Source organism: Serinus canaria, chromosome 13, assembly GCF_022539315.1.
Source record: "Serinus canaria isolate serCan28SL12 chromosome 13, serCan2020, whole genome shotgun sequence".
In the NCBI taxonomy this organism is placed as follows: Eukaryota; Metazoa; Chordata; class Aves; order Passeriformes; family Fringillidae; genus Serinus; species Serinus canaria.
This window is the reverse complement of record NC_066327.1, coordinates 15,581,407-15,603,891: the sequence shown is the minus strand read 5'-3', so window position 1 is coordinate 15,603,891 and position 22,485 is coordinate 15,581,407. Positions and strand designations below refer to the sequence as shown.

The window sequence follows — 22,485 nt, the reverse complement described above, 5'->3', positions numbered from 1 at the left end:
GAGAGGGGCTGGGGGTGATTCTGGTGCTGTGGGCTGTAATGAAGGGCAGCAGCTCTCCCAGGAAAGCTGTCCTGGTGTGAGATGGATGTTCCTTGTTTGCATGGGAGCAGTGGGATCCGGGCTGGCTGCAGCTGCTCGGGGGCAGCCGCTGACAAACGAGCTCTGAGCACTGCCCCGACTGCGGAGTCAGGAGCCTTTTATTACTCGACGTTCAGCAGCAATTTGGGTAGAATTTCTGGAAGACTTCACTGCCACGATTTTTTTTTTTTTTTCTCGCTGACAAAATGGAAAAAGAAGGTGGAAAAGGAGTGATGGCAGGGAATGGGGGGAGGCAAATCTTTCCCACCCAACTCAAATCAGAAGGCTGGAAAATAAAAAAAAAAAATGCAGAAAGGTTTCTTTAGAAGATTGATTATTCTTTTCTAAATTTGCACTTTTAACTCTGCAAGAGTGGGATCCACGCTCAGGCTGATTTATTTAGCCTGTGGGGGACTGAGCAAGAAGGAGCTCTGTTCTTCTCAATGTACACCCCATGCCCTTAGCAAAATTGCATTTTTATCATTGCTGCCACAATATTGAATGGTCCCCCCCACTGCAGGTTTTCAGTTTTCTGTTTGACCTTTGTCATTTGAGTTCTGTGCTCTCCTCTGAAAACGAGACTTCACTGCCTGCCCTTTCTGCTGCTGAGTAATTCCAGTGGGTGTCTGACAAAGACACTTCTGGAGAGCAGGTTTTTAACTTCTGCCTGCTAAAAGCCCTTCAGCAAAGGTGCTTCTTCCCTCTTCTACCACAGCTGTTTGATCCCTTTGCAAAACACTGCCCAGGGTGACTCTGGCTCTGTGCACACTCATTTCACTGCTGGCACAGTCAGCAAATTGTGTTTCAGGTACCTTCTGATCTGGCTGGGGCCTGAGCTTGCTGATTTATTCCCAGATGTGACAGAATTGCTGCTGGACCTGGATCTGATGCCTGGTGAAGGAAGGGCTGTGTGGGTTCATTTTCAGACTCTGTAACCCTGCAGACAGCATGAGTCAAACTTTCCTGCTTATTGGTGCAATGGAACAATTAAAAATAGCCATAACAAATTTGGTGTTGATGATGAAGAAAATTAAATTATAGCTAGAAACAAGGAAAGTTTTTAATTTGATTTTTTTCTTATATTCTGCCTTTCGTTAAGACCCAGCATTACAATTTGTGGAAAAGCTCTCATATAAATTTCAAAAATTGTCTGCAGCTAAGATTTATATCAAGCAGGAAGCCTGAATTTGGGAGAATTGGATATTGTCTGAAAACAGAAAGAGAGCAATTTCTAGACACTGGCTGGCAGGTGCTGCTGGCTGATGCTCTATAATTTACTGTACTGGGTGTACAAAAGGCCAGGGAGCAGACTGAGGGCTGGCCAGCTGCACTGGGTGCGTTTGCCTCCTTTGGAGGGAGAAAATGAGGTCATTGCTTGTTTGGAGCTCAGAGCTGACCTGAGCACTTTGTCCTGGCTGCAGAGGGAGCTTTGCTTTATTTCGCCCACAATGTGCAGGGCAGGGTGGGTAAAATGGGGTTTGATTCAACAGGGGGTTCAGAGCAGGGTCAGGATTCACCCCAAACCTGCCCAGGCTTTTCCCCGTTAGTCATTTCCCCTCTTCTGTGTTGAGTTGCTGTAGTTGTTCATTAATAAAGTGCAAAATGGTTAACTGGTTTTTGTTATAAGGTTTTTTAAGGCTAAACTGTCTAATTAAGAAATGACACTTCAATTATTTTTTCTTTTAACTCAGTAACTAATTACTTGAAGTCTGCAGTGCAGACTTTTCTGTCTAATTACAAAATATTACTTAAACTTAGGAAGAAGGAAGAAGGTAAAGAACAACTTGCCTCCACGCTAAAATTTCTATCTTGTTTCATATATGTTAACAATCTATCAACTATTTTACAACAAATAGGTTTACAACAATAGATTTCTGACCTATTTTTAACAATTTATATTGCTATATTCTAAAACTTCAAATTCTACATTTTTTACCTTGTGATACTGCACACTTCTAATTAACTGCACACTTGTAATCTTAGTATCATCAATCAATTTTGGTGGGGTTTTTTTATGGCCTCAGATTAAATGTAATGTTCCCTTGGGAGTTAGAGTCTGTCAGTACAGAAAGTTTAAAATATTTAGGATCTAGAACTCTAACATTGTGTCATCAGAGATCCTGAGCTCCCAGCTGCTCACAGAAACATATTTGTGTGGCTTTTTGTCTCTTCTTCTCACCAAATATTAATATTGCAAATGCTCCTGTAATAAATACTATTGAGAGGGATTCACTGGAGGATGTAAATATTCATCAGTCTTTAATGATTTGCATTTGAATCCAGAAAATTGGCTTATGACTCCTCAGTGCTTTTCTCTGCCTCTGATTTCCACATGCATTAAATGCAGGAGGATTAAATACCTGGGGTTCTCTTTGGTCCAAAGCAGACTTTGCTGTCTCCATTTGGAAATAAGTCCTTGATTAGCTGGGAACTCAACCCTGTGCATCACCTAATCTGTTCCAATCCTTCACCATGGTTTTGTTTCTAACTAAGAGCTTTAGGATCACTCTTGTCACTCTGATCTGGAGCAGCCTCCACTCCTGGAGTTTCTCATTTCCACCAGGCTGCAGCTCAGAATGGAGAGCCAGAAAGTGGAAGGGTCTTCTGCACTGCTGTAAACCACCTCATTTTATAAGATTAGTAGGACCTGGATTAATCAGACTCAATCTTAGGGGAAAAGCCAAGGTGATAATACAAGATAAATATTGATAATCTGGAGCCTGAATGAATGAATGAGACACCAAATGGCCTAAATTTAAATTGGCTTCAGCAGAAATTGTTTGGACAGAGCTTTTAATTAGTGAGGCTCTTCTTTAGGATGGGCTGTTCTTCTGCCTGTTGAGCAGGATATAAAAATTAAATACTCCTAAACAAAAGTGGGTGTCAAACATTTTGCTGTCAGCTATTTTAAGGCTCAGTGTGATAAGCTCACTGTCCTAGTTCTGTGTATCTGCTGATTTATCTGCCTCTCTTATTCCTGAGGGGGTGATGGCTTGTGTTCATTTATGGTGCTTGTGTAGGTCCAGGGCATGGTTTATATAGAAAAGCTTTGATAACAACTCAAAAACCTCTGCTGTGGGCAGAAGCCTCAAAAGTGTTGTTATTTTCCAGGTAATTGTGAAAACAAGAACAGAATATCAGCCTGACCAGAAGAACAAAGGAAAACTCAGAGTGCCCAAAATTGCTGAATTCACAGTCAGTTTCACTGATGGGGTAACAGAAAGACTAAAGGTAAGAAATGGTTGTTCTGCTGCCTTCTGATGCAAATTCCATCCATTTTATAATGACTGAATCAAAGTGACAGAGAAGACATTACAAATTTAACACTTCACTCATCACCAGGGTCAAAGAGAGGTTTATCTGCATGAGTGTAAAGAGTTTTTTTAGGACAGGCATGAAAATACCTTCTTAGCTACATCTCAAGTAGAAAATGCTTTTCTTTCCCAAGAAAATGATGAAAATATATTCCAGCCCAAACTGAAAATAAACCAAGTTTGAATCCTTTTTCTTCCCAAACACTGGTGTTTAAAAATAATTTTTAAAAATCCGAGTGAAGATTGGTTGAAACATTTTGTTTAACCTTTTAAAATTCCTTTTGTCTCATAGCCAGTCAACCCTTTTCATGTTTAAAATACTTTGTTATCATTATTATATTACTACAGTTAAAAACTACTTCAAAATGCATAGGAAAAAAGGTATTAGAGAAGAATCCAAGCATATCCTGTCCTGTAAGCAGTTTTGCTCCACAGGAATTGGAATTTTCTGGTGGAAAATATTTCCTTGGGAAATTTTCAACAGGCTCTACTCAAACATGGAAAGAAACTCATGAATTATTGAGTGCTGTCGGTTCCTGTTGACTGCAGCACATTAGAATGGCTCAGTTCCTCCTAAAATTAGACTCCAAATGTGTAGCTGCCAGTTTTTCCTCCCTTTGCACTGGGAAGACCTGGTGCTTTTTCTAAACCACAGAGCATGGCAGTGGTAGAAATGGGAGCTCTGATTGCTCATTTTCAAAGGCAGAGGAAATATCAATGATTTTGAGTAGAGAGCAGAGAAAGTGAGCAGTGCCCAGTGACACTCCTGCTCCTTCCAAAGCTTCATTTACTCTTAAAAGTTGTGGGATTAAATGTTTATGGTTCTTGGCTGTGTTATTTTTCCATGGACATCACAATTTGATCTAAAATTTCTTACCTGCTCTTGGTACTTACTGAATTCTTCCCTGAGTTTATTGTGTGTAGTAACCATTTACCACCAGTGGTAACTCTCTATTGTACCAGAGTGAAGTGAATTAACCACGGTTAAATCCCAGTCTTGGAAACATTTCCAGTGTCCCACACAAATCTGAACCGGACACGATGTGCCTGAGAGCCAGCAATAAATTGAGAGTCTCTTGCACTGATGTGGTGGCTTTAACCCGCAGTAAATGGCCTTGTTGGTGTTGTAAATTCTGGTGCCTCACTGGGTATTTCACACTCAATCCTGCAGCCCTGAAGGGTGTGAAAGGCAGAGTAAAACCAGGAAAGATCTGGCTTTGTTATTTTTAAAAAGCACTCAGGAACGTCTCCTGCTTGCACACCTATAGCTCATGGATAAATCCTATTTCATCTGCTCCTTCTACTGAGTATCTCGTTTTTCCTATTTAAATTCCCAACTTGCTGTTGCATTCAAACCTTCCATGCATTTTTCCTCTTCCCATCCTGTTTTTGGTGCAGTTTTCCCATTTCACAGCTTCAGCTGGGAGCCCTGGCAGAGGTGAGAGCTGGACCTCTTCCTATAGAGCCTGGCAGCATCACAGTTTCATTTTTGAGCTATTTCCTTTCCCTGAAATCCATATGATTTTCATTCTCTGCTCTTCAATGTCAACTTATTCATCAGGCAGCCTCTGCTCTAATACTGGATAAGACTCTAAGCCTCTCCCTGCCTGCTTTTCATAAGGCTTCCATGTATCCCATTAAATTTGTAGTATTATTTCCTGACAAAATGAGCTGAGATAATAGCTAATATTTATTACCTTTTGTACTTTTTATTGCACCACATTTTTGTCTCAGTGCATATTTTTAGTGAAGTTATTAAAAACCCTGCCCTCTGGTTATAAGCTGCCCTATTATCTGGTACTGATGAAATCATCTTACATTTGTTTTTTGTAAGAGCAAATCACAGTAAATACTTAACTTTTATGATCTCACTTTGGCTAGGTTTTTAAAAGCTTTAAAAAAGATGATATAACTGTGATCATCATATTCTCTGTTCTTTTGAGGCTGGAAAAGCCCTCCAAGACCATCAAGCCCAAGCTGTGCCCAGTCCCCACCTTGTCCCCAGCCCAGAGCACCGAGTGCCACCTCCAGCCCTTCCTGGGACACTCCAGGGATGGGGATCCAACCTTCCCTGGGCAGTTCCAGTGCCTGAGCAGCCTTTCCATGGGGAAATTCCTGCTGTGTCCACTCTGAGCCTGCCCTGGCCCAGCCTGAGGCCATTTCCTCCTGTCCTGGGGCTGGCTGCCAGGGAAAAGAGGCTGCAATTCTGTGGTTTTGTGCTACAGAAGATCAAGAGATCTGGAAAAAGTTTGGAGACGACGTGAACCTGCAAGCCAAGTCCACAGATGCCCTTTTCCCTGCCTTTTGGGTATCTTTTATTGAAGAAACTAATGAATTATTAGACAACTTTCTCACATGAACAAGCCCAAGCCAGAATTTAAGCTTATGCTTGCATATTTTTCATCCATGCAGAATAGCCCAGATCTGAGCTCTTTAATTATCATAAAGAGGAGACTGTCCCTAGGCAACGGTTCTTATTTCACACCAGCTCTTCCAGGAATCTGAGCTAGCTCCTGCCTCTTGTCACATCCCCTAATAGATGAGATTATGATTCTCTCCAGCTCAGCACACACTGTCCTGGAAGTTTGACCAATTAGGCTGATTCTTAGCTGCATGAGTCAGCCCATACCTCCTTTATAAAACTGCTTAAATAGTTGTGTATAGATGGGTTATGAGAAAATGATGTTAAAATAACCTTATGGTTGAGCCATCTATACGGAAAAGAAATTTCTTTTCTCATTTTACTCCTCCACAGAGAAGCAAAGAGAACATTTTTCTAAGCTGACAGGCAGTGATTTATAGACCTTGCCTTCTCCAGACTGCTTCTGCCTTATGAGTGTGTTCCTCTAGGAGGGTTTTTGAGCTGCAGAGATCTTGTTCTGCAGTAGCTCTGTGAGCTGAGGTTTCCCAGGCTGAGGGGGAAGGGTGGCTGCTGTTTGCCTTTCATTTGCAGTGCTTTGAAGGGAGCTCCTGTTCCTGGGCTTTGCCATCCTGTGACAACACTGAGGTGCCTTAGAGAGGGTTTGTAAATGTGGCTCTGATTCCTCTGTGGGGTGACAGCTCTGACCCTCTGCCTCTGAGGCTTCCTGCTCCTCCTCACCAGTGATACCCCATCGTGCATCTTTAAAGAACAATCTCTCATATGTGAGTAATCATTCTGCCCTTAGTCTATCAGTACTGAGAAGAGATTAAATCCCTTTTGCTTTTTGGGCAGATTCCCCACCAAATGGAGTCTTGTTACTTCTGGAGAACAGGGTTTCACTGACTCCTTTTCTCTTCCAACCAGCCCAGATAGCCCAGAAATCATCCAGCAGCATTGATTTATTTGGATAGACCAGAGGAGATCTGGAGTGGCCCTTCTGTGTAGGTCTACAGAGCATTGGGTGGACACCTGGAACTGCTGGCCCCTTACTGGTTTTACACAAACTGGTCTCTTTGTTGCACCAGTCTGAGCCGTTCCTCACCACTGCCACAGAACTATTAAATATTTTCAGGAAGGTAATGATTTATTGACTGTTAGCTGGGTGATAGTTACCTCCCATAGTTATCTGACTTCTCAGATCTTCTACAGATCTTTCCTTTTCATGGATCAGTTTCTTTAAAAAGTTTATGTTTTCAGAGTTGGAATAATTAAACTCTGTACTTGTCTTTAACAGAACAAGTTGGGAGTGGGTGTACGGGGGAGAAGTCGATATATTTAAGATGTTTTTTGCAAGCAATTTATCTACCTGGAGAAATCATCTGCCAGTATTGATCGAGAGTGAGAACTTCATTCTTCTTGCTGCAATTTGGCAAGATGCATTTTCAGAGTCACTGGCTGTGTCATCTGTCCCTGTTGAGTGTGCAATGACAATGATTTCTTATCATTAGATCACCCCTCTCCTCCCTCCACCCTGAAACTGCTCTGGCACACACAGATCCAGGACCAATGGACGTAATTCTTGCCCACACTTTTCATCAGATCCTTAAAATGTAGTGGAACTCATTCAAGTGCCTCTGTTGAAGTGCTCATACTGGAACAATTCTTTTTCTCTGACTTATTTTGAAAGATTTAGAACAAAATCTCTTTGTCTCCAGCCCCACCCTACAAAACAATGATGCAAGAATTGTTCATGATCAAACCCAAGGCAATACCTGAAATGCTTGGCTCCTAATTAACAAAGATTTTTCTGGGCCAGGGAATAATTTCCTGTTGGTAACAGCTTTGCTAAATGGAAGATGCTCCCCTGGTGCCCCCTCTGGAAGGCGAGCCATCAAATCCCCAGGGAATTCACATTTTGCTACACACACGGAGCCCCAAATGTGCTATTCCTGCTCCCCCTTCCCAAAATTCCCATCCATGCCATGGATCCTTCAGACTCCTCCTGGGATGTTCTTCTTTCACCTGTAGGCTGTTGCTTTATGCTGTTAGTTTTTCCTCTAACCTGCAAAGAAATCCCAGGAAAATGGCTGGGGCTTTTCATTGTACCCATTCACAGGTAAATAAATTTTAACCTCTCCTTTAATTGTTGAGTTCCCAGGGGGCAGGAGGAACTCCTGGTGAAAGGACTCTGCTTTTCTATCAGTACCAGCGTTACCATGGCAACTGCCACATCCCATCGTTAGGCCCTGGAGGATCCCATTACCCTGACTAATGGCAGCGGTGCAGGGGCTGTACGCAGGGATTTCTCCCTCTGCTGGGGCTCAGATGCTGTTTTCAGGATCCAGGAGAGCAAGGCACAAAGCAGAGATGTGGCAGGCACAGGGAGCAGCCACTGGCATCGGGGTTTTCTCTGGGACCTTGCACTCAGAGAGTGTCAGCAGGAAGGGCTTGATTTGGAGGAATATTCCCTCCCTTTGGGAGCTCCCAGCTGTCTCCAGGCAATCTCCTCTCCCTGTGGATGCAGTGGGTGAGTTCCTGCAGGGGTTTCAGGCAGCTCTCATTGCTCCTAAGTGTTCTCCAGACTGTGGTGGATGATCTGAGTGTGGAGTCAAAGCTGCCTCTGTGGAGGCTGAATATTTCCAGCGCATTCAGAAGGTCCCAGGTTCTCATTTCCCAAAAACCACTGCCCAGCTCTGCCTGGCCTTGATGCAAAGTCTCACCTGTGTGGTTCCAGGCTCTCACTCGTGGTGTGCATGCAAGCAGGTGAGAAATGGTGCTCCTCATCTTTCTGCCTGAGCTCAGAAATCATTCCTGTGAGGATTTCTGAGAAGAGGACAGGTCACATCTGTCCCAGTGGCTCTCCCAGGCTGCAGGAGGCAGATTGATGGAGCCGTTTGTGATCATCAGTGACAATCAGGAGCTGTGAGGATGAACTGAGTGGGGATTTGTGGCTCAGCTGCCAGGGAACAGATCTGTCTGATCACAGCCCCAGGTATTGCTATAAACCCTGCAGGGTTTTCTCTGTCTGGGTAGGAGTCTGGGGGTTTTGTAAGTACTCCCAGCTAATTCCTTAATTGTTTTATACAGGCAAGGGCCCAAAAATGTCATGTCTGTGTCTAAAACACGCAAGAAAAATCTATTTTGATTTAACTGGAATGCTCTCTACTGGCTTAGGGACCACTTAACAAAGCAAAGAAAAAAAAAACAACTATGATTTTTTAATAGGAAATGGACCATTCCTTACAGTGCATTCTTGTTTTATGTTAGTTTTACACACATAGACACTCTTTCACAAAGTCAGGAAAAGCCTTGACTATTTTTGCCATCTGTAAGCACTAACAGAATAGTCAGCTGAAAAGATTTGTTCAGTCTTGGTTTGGTTTTTTTTCCATTTAATTGATTTTTGGAGAGAAGAAGAAAGTGAATTGTTCTGCAGAAAATCTCTAAAAGTGGAAGTCACAGAGAGTATTCACATGCCTAAATTTTTGTGGGCTACCCTTGTTGAAAGTTCATTCTTCAAACCAGGATATATGGAAGGAAAAAGATTTACAGAGCAGAAACCTCAATTGACTCTTGGCTTTGGAGCAAAATGCTGGAAAATATTTCCATAAGTGACCACATGGAGATACCCCTGGTGCTAATTCCAGGATGTAATTGCATTTCCCATTGGGCCTGGAGGATTTCTTACACTGCATCTCTGTCTCCAACACCACTCTGCACGTACCTCTGGCACCCCACAGGAAATCTGCGTGTTGGGCAATTTTCCTGTCAGCATTTGAGGTGAAATGAAAGATATTTAATGCTGGTGTGGCCACTGTAGCAAAAGAGACCAAGCAGGATGGAGGAGCAGGAAAGAATTTTCAGCTGAGTGAAACCAAAGCAAAGTTTATTGCCTGTTGGGAAGTGCATTTGGAGTCTTGTAGCCAGACCACTGAATACTAAAAAAAAATAATAATAATCAAGGAAGTGCAAAGCTTCAGTGACACAAATTTCTCCATGCAATGTTTCACTCTCTCTAAAGCAGCAGAGGCTGTGGTTGAATGTTAAGCAGAGCTGAGCTGCCTCTTGTTGGTACTTGCAGATGTATTAAAGCCTGTTGGGTCGGATCCACAGCTAATGGAACTGGCCTGGTGCCTTTGGAGGCAGCATAATCACCTCGATTACTCATTTCTCTTGTTTGCTTTTAAAAGAGTAGCTCTTGTAAGTCATTTGCAGCAATAAAGCCTCATCTTTTTAATTCAAAATGGAAAGGCTTTTAATTCTTAAGTTACCCAGGGGACACTTTGCTCACCAAGCCCTCACTTTGTTCTCCTATAAAGCACCCACATAATAAGTTTTTAAGGAGAAATGGGTGCACTGAGCCATGAATGCAGAAATATTATTTCCTGCTCATGATGGGAGACATAAATGCTGAAATACAGGTGAATTTGTTGCCCTTCTTGAAGGAACAACTTCCAAGTGATTATTTTCTTCAAGCACAAGAGTGCACTGAACAGAGGTGCTTTAATTCATGCAAGCCTGACCTTTGGAAGAAGGTAATTTCACAAAGCAAATGCACCTCAGCTTTTCCCTAGAGCCAGCCAGATCCTTGGCTGTGGTGTGGTGGTGGTCTTTGAGTGGTTTTGTCTCAGAAAAAGCCAAGATTTGGGGAAATTAGATGTTTGCAGCTGTGGGTGGCTCTGGCTGGGGTTGTCTGAGTGGGGAGGGAGCTCTGGAGCTGGGTTTGGAGGGATGTCAGGTGTCAGAAAAAGGCAGCAACAGAGCAGGGAACACAACCTGCAGTTCCAGGTGTGTTGCCAGGAGCTAATCCCTGAATCCATTCTTGCTCAGGGCTCCCAAAGCTTTCCCTGCACCAAATCCAACATCAGGGAGGAGTGAGAGGGGACGATTTTTTGCATTCATGAGACTCTGCAGAGGTTGAGTCTTGGCAGGCAAGGAGACAGTTTATTGATGACTTGATTTATCCTGTGTTCCTGTTAATGCATTTAAGAAGGGCCTGTGATGAACTGAGGCATCCATTGCCATGTCCCACGTGGAGTGACCAGAGGAAATGTCACAGCCAAGGCTGTGCCAGGGCAGCAGGGAAGGGCTGCACGTCAGGAAGGCTTGGAGAGGATGTTTCTGTCTGCTGCAGTCCCCCTAATTGAAAAAACACCTCAAATTGGGGATCTGGAAGGAAGCCTCTTCCAGCATTGCTCAGCTCCTGAAATGGGCTGCCAGGTGTTCTCAGGATGTGGCTTTGGGAAGAAAAGCTCCTTTCTGAGCAGCTCTTGAGTCACCCCCTTGTTTAATTTGGGGGCTCTGCTCCATTTCTTTTGGAGGTAACAGACACAGAATCATTGAATGGCCTGGGCTGGGCAAGAGGGACCTGAAAGATCACCTAGTTCCAGAGGGAAGGCTTCTAACAATTGAAAAAGAAAGAAAATATTCTTATAGGAGGAGGGGAAAAACACCTTTAAAAACCTGTCTGGTCTGCTAAAATGGCCATGTATTTATTTGGTGTTCCTAGAAACAACATCACCCCATCTCACTATACCTGCCTGCTTGATGAAGGAATTTTTTATGGCATTAAATAGCAGAAAAGAGAAAGCAAACCCAGCAGAGCTTTTTATTTACCTAAATGGAAATTCACTGATACTCATTGGTGCAGGAGCTTTATTTAAAATGGCATTTAGAACTTCCATAAGGAACGGGGGCTTGGAAACAGAGCCATGAATTTTCCATCCAAGGGGTTTGACTTGGCACAGGGAGATGTCACGCAGCCCGCAGCTGGCACCAGACACTGTTAAAAAGATCTGAGGCTATTAGTGCCTAAACAGCCACTAGAAATTATATTACATGATGGAGACTGGCTAATATAATTGAGCCAGCTAGTTATTGTGTGCATAATTTAATTATTTGACAAATTGCTTAGAAACACGGTGTGCTCCTTCCACACTCGTGCTGCTCTCACAGCTTTAGGAGGCGCAGAGCAGAGGAATTGCTGCTGGCTGTCCTGGAAAAGAGATGTTTCTTTTTTAACATTTGCAGACTTGGAGAGGTTCTCTGGGGTTGTCACGGTGGGCTGGGGTGTGCAGAGATGGGGAGAGCCCAGGGGGACATGGCTGGGAGGGGAAATTGGCTCAGAGACAGCCAGTGCTGTTTCAAGTGCACTCTTCTGAGGCTTTGGGCTACTTGGATAAATGAGCCTCTCTGCACTCTGTGAGTTTTGGGATTTCATTGCTGGGCTGTGTGGGCTGAAAGGAACCCATGGAACAGTGGAGCAGAGACTCACAGAATGGTTTGGCTTGGAAGAGACCTTAAAAATCATCCAGTGCCACCCCCTGCCATGGGCAGGGACACCTGCCACTGTCCCAGGTGGCTCCAGCCCTGTCCAGCCTGGCCTTGGGCACTGCCAGAGATCCAGGGGCTGCCACAGCTGCTCTGGGCACCCTGCACTCTGTGCCCAACCTCACAGCAATTTTTTTTCCCCTAAAATCCAATCTAACCCTACTCTCTGTCGGTATGGAGCCATTCCCCCTTGTCCTGTCACTCCAGGCTCTTGTAAAGTCTCTCTCCATCTTCCTTGTAGCTTCTCCAGGTACAAAAAGGCCACAATGAAGTCACTCCAAAGCTTCTCCTGTCCAGGAGAACAATCCCAGCTCTCCCAGCAGAGCTGCTCCATCCCTCTGATCCCCTGGTGCCTCCTCTGGATCTCTCCAGCAGCTCCAGGTCCCTCCTGTGCTGGGCCAGGGCTGGGGCAGCTCTGCAGGTGGGGTCTCACCTGAGTGGGAACAATCCCAGCCCCTTTGCTGCCCACTGGGGATCAGCCCTGGAGCAGATGGGAGAAGTTCCTGGCCCCCAGGATGATCCCATCCTCATCTGTTCTTATGAGAGCTGGGGCTGGGTTGGTTTATGGTCATGAACTATAAGTTAAAGTACCAAAAACTCCCACCCACCTTAAAACTTCATTAAGAAACCTCACAGCACTAAGGAATATTTTCCTATAGCCCTGAAAATGAAGAGACATGACTAAGGATATTTTCCTCTTACAAAGCATCTCCTAAACAATTCTTCTTAAGAATCTGGACACCATCTGGAATAAAGCTGTGCTGTAATAATAAAGAGCAAATCCTACATCTCCTTGAGCAGTACTAAGCAAATCTGAAGACCCAATTGTGTCACTCTTTTTTGCAGTTAGCCTTTCAAAATTTCGGAGGCGAAGCTGTTGCCACAAGATCAGCAAAATCAGCAACTTATTACAAAAATATTTTTAACAGTGGGAAGTAAAATGACATTTTTGAAGAAGTGCAGTCAGATCATTTTCACTGCCAGGGTAGATCAGGGTGTCTGGGTGCTGGGCAAGGCACCACAGCAGTTCTGTGGTGCAGACTTTGAGCAGTGGGGCAGCTCTTCCTGGCGTGAGTTTGGGGGTACCTCATCATACCTGATCCATCTCAGTGTCCTGGCTCCCTCCCTGCTGACACACCAGAGTTTCCTTGCAATAACAACCTGGATTTGGGTGTTTGCTCTTGGATTCCATCCTGGAATACACAGAGGCCACCAGGCTAGCTGGATCCAGGAGCTCCTGGTCCTTTAACTGCACCTTCCATGTGGAAATATGGTGGTGTCAATCTTCCATCTCATTATCAGCTGAACAAGTTATGGCATGAAGGGGAAAAAATTGCCCTCCTGAATTTTTCATTGTCGAGCAGAAATCCTAATAATGGATTCAGGAGTGCATGGATGTATTTGGATGCCCTTAGATGATTTTGTGGTTTTTTTTCTGCAAGTTAACTGGGTTGTCAGGGACTGATGGGTTTTTAGGTGCAATGGAATTGCCATAAACTACAGGAAAAGCTTTGCTGCCTCTCCAAGCCCAGCTCTTAAGCTCCTCTCTGAAATAACCTTGACAGAATTTCTGCCAGTTTTGTTCATAACAAATTTTGCCTTGTTCTTTGCCTTTCTTCTTCTACAAAGACTAAAATTAAAACCAAGAGAACTTCCTCAGCTGAGTTGCCTATTAAAGGTCAGAAAATTTCCCAATACCCAGCAACACTGAAGGTATCTTGTAGAACCAGACATGGCAGCAGCAGAAGGATCCTTTCCTGAGAAACTGGAATTTTGTGAAGAGGCTGAGAAGAGTGCAGGAACGAAAACAGGCAGCAGAGGCTTCTGAGATCCCTAATTCACTTTACAGCTGTAGAGAGTAGGAAAATGGTGCAGAATTTTGTAGGGATTTTTCTGTGATAAATGATTTTTATCTCTTCTCTGGGCCTGGCTGCTTTTCCTGTAGGCAGCAAGGCTTTTCTTGGTTGGCATCTTCTTGGCTCTGCTCCTGCTTTTAGTGTATAAGCAGGGAGAAAAGTGTCCAGAGTCAAACACTGATTTACCAGAAATTTAGAAATAAAATCACGCCTGGTATCTAAGAAGTGCCACCCACTCTGAATGAGGGGAAATTTAGGTTGGATGCTGGCAAGAAATTCTTCCTTGTGGGGGTGGGCAGGCCCTGGCACAGGGTGCCCCTGGATCCCTGGAAGTGTTCAAGGCCAGGATGGACAGGGCTGGGAGTGGAAGGGGTCCCTGCCCATGGAATGAGATGATCTTTGAGGTCCCTTCCCAGCCAAGCCTTTCCATGATTATATATTGGATTAATAAGGAATAAAACTGTAAAAACCTTGCAATGGAAAAAAGCTGTTAAATAAATGCCCTGCTGTTTGGATGTGCCATTGTTCTCTGGCTGCCTTTTAAACAAGGCTTTGTACTGGAGTGAGAGAGGGAAAAAGGGAATTTTTGATGAAAAAGGAGATCCTGGGCAGCTGATGAAATCAAAGAGAGCAGGGAGGATGCTTCCATGGGCTGCATGAAAGCCAGGTTAGCTGGAACACCACTGCAATTAGGCATCCTCTGCCTGGCACAAAACCTGCTGGCACCTGATCTCCTGCTGCCTGATGAGGATGGATCCTTTCATTCATCTGTGCTGTGTGAAAATGCAAAAAAATGTTCTTTATCTGTGGGAAAAGGGAGAACCATCCCAAGTGTGCTGCTGTTGATGGGAGCTCAACATCATCCTTCATGGATGTTAAGGGCCTCTCCCACATTTTTTGGAGGATGGAGGGAATGTTTTGGTAATGATGTTCTCTCTTCTCTGCTCCCTCTTAAGGGAACCTTTGGGAATCATGTGAGATTTTGAGGAGAGGGAAGGCAAATCCCCCCCTTCTCTCACCCACTCGAGCAGTCACATGTGACAGATTCATGCCTGCAGCACTTCTAGGTTTTATCTGCTCACTAAATTTTATTTCCCCTCTGTGAGTGTTTATATTGCTTAGAGACTGCCAAGGTTCGTGTTAATCATAAAAAAAAAAAGTGGAGGTTTATTAGGTATTGCAGCTCTGTGATTCTTTGGTGTTTGAATGTTAATGAAGCTTTGTATGCTCTGGAGTAGTTGGAGAGGTGGATCTTAGCTCTGGCATGGCAGAATATCTGGGGGTGGATTTCTCTTCCCTTTGGGTTTTAACATCTTACATGACATTTCATCTGGAGCAATTTTCCACCATTTATCAGCAGGTGTAATATTGTTACTGCAATTCTGTGAGTGCAGGAAAGGCAGGAGGGTGAAAATGGGCTCAGGAGGGAGGGGAGAGCTCAGCACAGATCAACTGGGTGTCAGCACTTGGCCAGAACAGAGAGGGATTTGTTATTTTTGGGGACTCAGTGGGAGGACAAGAGGAAAGAACCCCTCAAATTGCAGTTCTAATGGTTATTTCCATAGGCTGTGCATGCACGTGGGATTGAGCAGAAGAGCCATGAAGAGACATTTATTCTCACTGCAGACAGCTCAGTTCTTTCTGCTTCTGGAGGCTGAGTTTCAAGCAACATTTATTTTCTCATTGTACATTTAATTTGGGGCACAGTAGCCAGACTGGAGAGCTGAGCATTTCTTATTTCTGAATTTCCAGCCAGGGCTGCCCCTCAGCATTGGCTTTGGTAGAACAAGATGAACATTTGCTCTAATGCCTTCAAATTAACCTCAAAGGACACTTGTGTCACTGTCATCGTGGTTTAGTACTGGAATTAGAGGGAGAACCAGGCCTAGCAGGCTCCTCTTTTAAATGGGGAGGAGGTGATGGACCTGTGTTCTCCAGGGGAAAGCTCCTCCACACTGACCTGCCAGCAGGATTGTGGTGGCTCTTTATGGGGAGGGATCTGGTTTTCCCAAGTCTCCTGTTGGAAAAAGTAGAGTATATTTAATCCAGGAAGTCTCTCTTTTTTACCACACCAAGGGGACTTAATTTTTTTTTCCATGTGTAATACAACTTTTTTTTGGGGAAACAAATCATGTCAAATTCCATTTGCATCTGCCTTGAATCCAGCTGAGCCTTTCTCCCCAGGAAAAGGGACAGACTCCCCCAGGTTGGGAACCCAAGGGCTGCCATAAAGCTGCTCTGAAATATTTCTATCCACCCCTCTGAGGGGGCTCTGAGAGGAGATGGATCCCAAATTTTCTTGGCTAGATTGGTGCAATTCATACAACTGCACTCCTTTAGTGCCAGATCCTCTGCAGCACTCCAGGACTCCCTAACAGTGTTCTCCTAACTCCAGCAGTAAATTCTGCTCCCTCTGTTGCTGCCTTTGGCTTAATTGACCCATTTTGCAGCAGATGAGGCCCCAAGGAGAGGTTAAACCAAGCAGGAACATTAAAAGGCAGGTCTGGCCTTCAGTGAACTCTTTGTCCTTGGCAAAGCCTCATAGCCCCAGCCTTACCTTTTTACCTTTTATTCTAAAATATTCAGATTAAACAATAAATTCAGGAATCTCTCCTGCTAGATAGGTCTCCACAGCTCTCTCTTGCCTGGGTGTTGGATGTGATGGGTTTTTGTGGAATTATGGGACCAAGAAAGCTTTGGCAAAGGGAAGGATGGGAGTGTTTTACAGCTCCTTGCTCAGTCCTTGAGGAGCAGACTGAGCAAAAATCAGTGATCCCCCCAGAGCCTCCATCCCAGACATGGAGTAGGGACAGAAAACTTGCTGTTGGATGAACTATTTAGGAGGGACCTGGAAGGGCTGGGGAGAAGGGAGGTCCAGCAAAGAAACAGACAGGGTGACCTGCTGGGCAGTGAGGAGAGGGGAAATATTTGAGCCCCAAAGAGGGAATTGTGTCTGGTACCTCCAGCCCCAGCATCTGCTCTTGGACATGCTGTGGGGTTTTGTCAGTAGTTGGGATATTGTCCTTTTACAGCTTGGAGAAACAGAGGAGGATCCTCTTCCTCCTGCAGGGCACAATTCATCCTGGTGGAATTGCCCAGGAGGCACAAAGGGATGTGAGCTACAAAGATCTCCTTGCTCCTCCCTGCTCACCTGCTCTGCTCCCAGAAAAATGGGATCTGCCCTGGCCACAGGGCACTTCATCCACACCCATCAGACCTGGAATGGGAATTCTGGCTGCTGCAGGGGCCTGCTGGGCCACAGCTGAGAGCACCGAATACTACAGCAAAATCTATACATTTGCAAGGGGTTAAACACAAGAATGTTGAAAGTCTGTGGGGGATGGGAATGATGTGGGTATCCAGGATATTGGATCCAGCATTCAGTCAATTACCATGCTTAGTTAAGTACTGCACGGTGGAGTGAAGGCTGCAGTCTGTTAGAATGTCTGCTCCTATAAGTCATTTAATTATGAGGTTGCTCACATGCCATTTTAACATATGTACAGTAACATTATCCCTCTTTTCTAGGTCACCATCCTCATAAGCCTGGCTCTGGCATTCCTTGCCTGCATAGTGTTCCTTGTGGTGTACAAAGCCTTCACTTACGACCACAGTTGCCCAGATGGATTTGTTTATAAGGTAAGGAACTTCAGAAGGATGAATTGCCTGAGCTAATGACAGGCTCTAATTGCCTGCATGGTTACAGCCCAGGCTGCTTTTTTTTTATTTTGACCAGGCCAAACGGAACATTTGGCAGGAATGTGTTGAAATGGAAAAAGTGTTCTGGGAAATGTGGACATGCATCTGCCTCCATCAGCTACTGTTACAGTGTAATTGTTGGGATTAGCATTTGGTGAACACTACAGACAGATGTTCAGCAACAATCCCTCATATTTGTGAATGGATTTATTGCAGCTGGGATCCTGCATTTGCTTCCCACACTCCCAAGTAACTGATGTTTACTGGCATGCATTGTAATGCAAAGCAAACTGCTGCAGTGCTGACACTCTGTCCTTTGTGAAAGAAATCCAAATTTGCCCTAGTAGTTCACTTCTAGGTGCTCTTGAGCCTTTATCAAGAGCAAACCCCTGTAACAATTGCTAAAACCCCGTGATTTTGTACTGAATATTCACAGAACTGTTTGCCTGGTCCGCTGAGATAAAAAAATATATATATATTTTGCAAAATAATTCACTGACTTCTCACTGTGAATTAACTCATAAATTCACAGGAGTCTTGACCACACTGGGGATAATATGTGAGCTGGAAAACAGAGTAAGATTGGTGTATTAATCATTGTGAATTATTCTCTTAGGTTATATAAAAAGGGAGAATTGGGATTGTTCAGCTTGGAAAAGAAAAGGCTTTGGGGTGATCTAATTGTGGCCTCCACTATCTGAAGGAGCTACAAGAAAGATGGAGAGAGACTCTTCACAAGGGGGAATGGCTTCAAAGTGACAGAGAGAAGGTTTAGTTGGATATTGGGAGCAAATCCTTCCTGGAGAAGGTGGGCAGGCCTTGGCACAGGGTGCCCTGAGCAGCTGGGGCTGCCCCTGGATCCCAGGAAATGCCCAGGGCCAGGCTGGACAGAGCTTGGAGCAGCCTGGGACAGTGGAAGGTGTCCCTGCCCATGGCAGAGGCTTGGAATGAGATGAGTTTTGAGGTCCCTTCATAGAGTCATGAATTTCAGAATCAAATCCAAGCCTGAACTTGTGAAAAGAGCTGCCCCATTGGGCTGTGCCTCCTGCCATCCCCAGCCAGGTGCTCATCCCACAGGCAAGGTAACACTCTCTGACAGAGCAGCACAAAGCAGCTTTTGCTGCCTCTGCCTGTCCCCTGCCTGCCTGGGGATGAATTCTGGCCTGGGACCAGCAGGTGAGCAGAGCAGCTCAGCCCAGCCCAGTTTGGTCCCTCCCTCATTCCACAGCCCCATCTCTGAGATCTGTTGCCAATAGCAACGGGTTTGGAAGGCCGAGCCCGGCTTGGTGCTCCCCAGGGCAGCTGCAGCAGTGTGAGAGCAACAGGAGCCCTGAGAGCATCGCTGGTGCCATCACTCTGCTTCTCTTTGTGCTCTCCCCTCCCAGCACAAGCGCTGCATCCCCGCCTCGCTGGACGCCTACTACTCGGCACAGGATTCCAACTCCCGGGGCAGGTTCTACACCGTCATCAGCCACTACAGCATGGCCAAGCAGACCAGCTCCCGGGCCGTGTCCCCCTGGCTGCCCTCGGGCTCGGCCAGCCACGACAACAAGGCTGCCAAGACAGAAGGGCATTAAAGGGAACGAGCTGGGTGGAGCTGGAGCGGGAGGGCGGGGGGACAACACCCGAGCGTGCCCTGCAGGGCAGGAGGGAATCCGACCCGAGGGCAGGAGCAGCTTCATGGATATTTCTTTTTGTGCGTTGTTCTCGTTGATTTGTAACCGAGTCGAGCTCTTGTACAAAGGCATGTTTGATGTTGACTGTACCTTAACGATGTAAAAATATTTTTAAATCATTGCTTAACTATTTGTTAGAAAAATAAATTAAAAAACAAAAAAAGCAAGTTAGGTAAACAGCCAGAGAGGATAAAAGCAGCAAAGAGAATCCCACCAAGTTTTGTCAGCGCTGGAAAGCTGTGACAGAGGCTCCACATGCAGTGAAGGGAGAGCTGGAATCCTTTCAGGAAGGGTAGAGAGAAGCTGGTACAGCAACATTGTGGTGCTGTTTGATTTGCCAAAGGGGAGATATTTTGCTGTCAGATTGAATCCAGTGTCAGTGTTCATTCACTGACAGAGAATACAGGCATGCCCTCCTTCCCCAGACATGCTCACGTGCAAACACAAACCCTGCACAGTGCCCCAAGGAAACCCAGAGAGTTCCTGGTGTTCCTAGTGAGCCACCAGAGTGCTGCTGCTCCTGGCCAGGCTCTGGGCTGAAATCCAGGCTGCTGCTTGGAGAAGGAGCAGGATGGGGCCAGGCAGAGGCTGCTGCAGTGAAATCTTGAATAAACTTTTGAGCACAGGACTCAGGAGTTCAGGACTCTATTCTGCTTCTGGCATAGATTCCCTGCATGAGCTTTGGCAGCTTCCATGGGGCTTCATCCTTTGGGACCTCTCTCCTGAGGGTCACCAAAACTCAATGAAATGCCATTATGATCAGAAGAGCACCTCAAAAATTCTGATAATATGGAGCCTCTAATTTTCAGCCCCTGATTTTCCCATGAAATGGGATGCTCCTGCTTCCCTCCTTCAGCTTCAGCACCTTCAGCATTTCCTATAATTCCAGGTCACTAGAGACAGGTAAAAATCAAGTCTCTGCTTGTAAACCCAGAGCAGACCCCAAGCTTAATCCAGTCCTGCCCAGAGTAACACATCCTCTCCCCACAAATGGCACTTGAGATTAGTGCAGGCTGGTGGGATTTAAAACACCCCCAAGGATTCTCTTTTCCCAGAGCTGCAAGAGCAGAGTGCCCAGGCAGGGCAAGGCTCACCTTGTCTGAGCTGCTTTTTCAGACTTTTGGCTAGACTGGGATGGAAATTAGGAACTGGCCCCTTCTTCCCTCGCATTGGGCAGTTTTGTCCTCCGTGTCAGAGACTCTGGGCAGTGTGTGAGGGCAGAACTCCTCAGTCCTGCAGGCATCATGATAAATAACTGTATAGTGTAGCTAAAACTGTAGTGCCAAACACCATTGTCTGACTCCCTCTCCTCCCTTCCCTTTCCACCTGTAAATTCATTTCTCACTCAAAATGTACAAACCGCCCCCTCCACCAACACCCCCAACTCCAGCAAAACCACTGAACAGTTTATAATTTTGTGGTGTATTTTTTGTCAGTAGGTAGCAGAGACTGAAGTATTTTTTGGTGTAATTCTTGAACTTTTCTGACGGGATTAAAATAAAGTTCGATGTGACTGAGAGTGGCTCCCGTGGGTTTTCTTGCAGGTGATGGGTGGCATTTGTGTGCTGCTGCCAGGCAGAGGCTGCACCTTGCACCAGCCCCAAGGTGACTCTGGATTTCAGGAGGCATTTCCAGAACTTCCCATTTTCCCCTTCTAATGCCTGGATTTTATTCCGTGTTCTCACCCATTTCCAATAGGAAAATAATAATTAAATTGCAGCTCATCTTCTACTGCTTTACAGTGGAGCTCCATTCCATTTTAATGGGAATTCCTTTCCATGGACTCCCTTCCCATTTTAAAACCAGTGATTACAGGAACTTTTCCTGGCAGCAATGCCCCCCTTGCCATCTTTTCCTGATGCAGGCATTCCTTGGAATGGGGGGTTCAAGGAAATCCAGCTGGCAAACCAAGGGCCACAGCTGAACTTTGGGAAAGTTGAGCTCTGTACCCAAACTCCAGAGCTTGATTTGTAACAAACCCACAGCTGTATTCATCTCACATGCTTCAGCAAGCAGATTGTGTTGCCTCAAATCCTTTGGCTCTTTGAAATGGAATGATAGCCTGGCATTAAATTGACTCATTCCCAAAGGCTAAAGAACATTTTGTAAAACCTTCGGATAGCTTTCCTTCAAAAAAAAAAAAAGTGTATTCAGAGTTGTGAAATTGAGCTACCACGGGAGAGAAACCACTCTGGTGTTAGAGGTCAGCACTGAGTACTTGTGAAATATATTGAAAGGATCCAGTGCTGTGCAGGATTGAGTCAGGGGATAATTTAACCATGCAATTCTATTGCCAGGCTCCCAGAAATACTCTGTGTGTTTACTTGAATCAGAAAAACCCAGGAATCAAATCACTTGAATTAAAAGGGTTCTAGCTATTACTAGATAAGTGAGTCAGTGGGGATAACCATTCCTATTTAATAAGGGAAAGATCAAAATCTGTGGAGAGCAGGATAAAAAAGAACAACCAAGAAAGACTCGGGGGGAAAGTAAAAGAAACCAAACTCCTGCTGCAAGTGCCACCACTGTGAATATTGTTATCACAGCTCCTGTACAAGCTGCAGTTGAGCTTCCAAGATTCAGCCACATATTTTAATCACAGGAACGGGGAGAAAATTGGAATTGTAGTGCATCATCTTATTATTTCAGTCTTTAAAAGCCTCCTTCAAGGTTGATGGTGAGTTTTCAGCTCTGATTAAAGAGTGTGTTGGTGACAGCCCGGGCTCATCAGGGCTGTGGGCTCTCTGTGCAGCCTTGAGGGGCTCTGGAGAGCAATGTTCTCCTGAGCTGTGCCTGGTGGGGGCTCAGCCTCAGCCCTGGCTGACCTGAGTGAAGAACAAGAGCCCTCCCTGTGCCTCTCTGCTGGCCCAGTCCATCAGCCCCAGCTTCCCACCCTGTCCTGACCCTGATGCAGCAGGGAACTCTTTGGGTGATCTCCCTTATGGCAGAGTTTGAACTCCCCCCAAAATTCCCTGGTGGGTCCCTGGGCCTGGAGGAGCTGTCAGTGCTGCAGGGTGGGTGCTGGGCTGTGTCTGCCCCCCTGGAGCAGGGGGAAGGGGGAAAGGAGAACTGGCAGCACAGCAATGAGCTCAGCTGGCAGGACCAGGCACCCTGGGCAGGACAGGTGGGAAAAAATAACTCCTAAGGTGTGGTGGTGGCATGGTGGGAAC

General features: G+C 45.4%; 1 protein-coding gene across 1 annotated transcript in view; it reads left to right on the top strand.

Annotated features, from left to right (window-relative positions):
- The window catches only part of NSG2 (neuronal vesicle trafficking associated 2), a 30,522-nt gene extending 9,690 nt beyond the window's left edge, over positions 1–20,832 (top strand). The window contains exons 3-5 of the mRNA XM_009099303.4: positions 3,190–3,309; positions 17,469–17,579; positions 19,025–20,832. Coding sequence (XP_009097551.2) covers positions 3,190–3,309; positions 17,469–17,579; positions 19,025–19,216 — 423 coding nt within the window. The 3' untranslated portion in view covers positions 19,217–20,832. The remainder of the gene's footprint in view (positions 1–3,189; positions 3,310–17,468; positions 17,580–19,024) is intronic.
- The last annotated feature ends 1,653 nt before the right edge of the window (positions 20,833–22,485 follow it).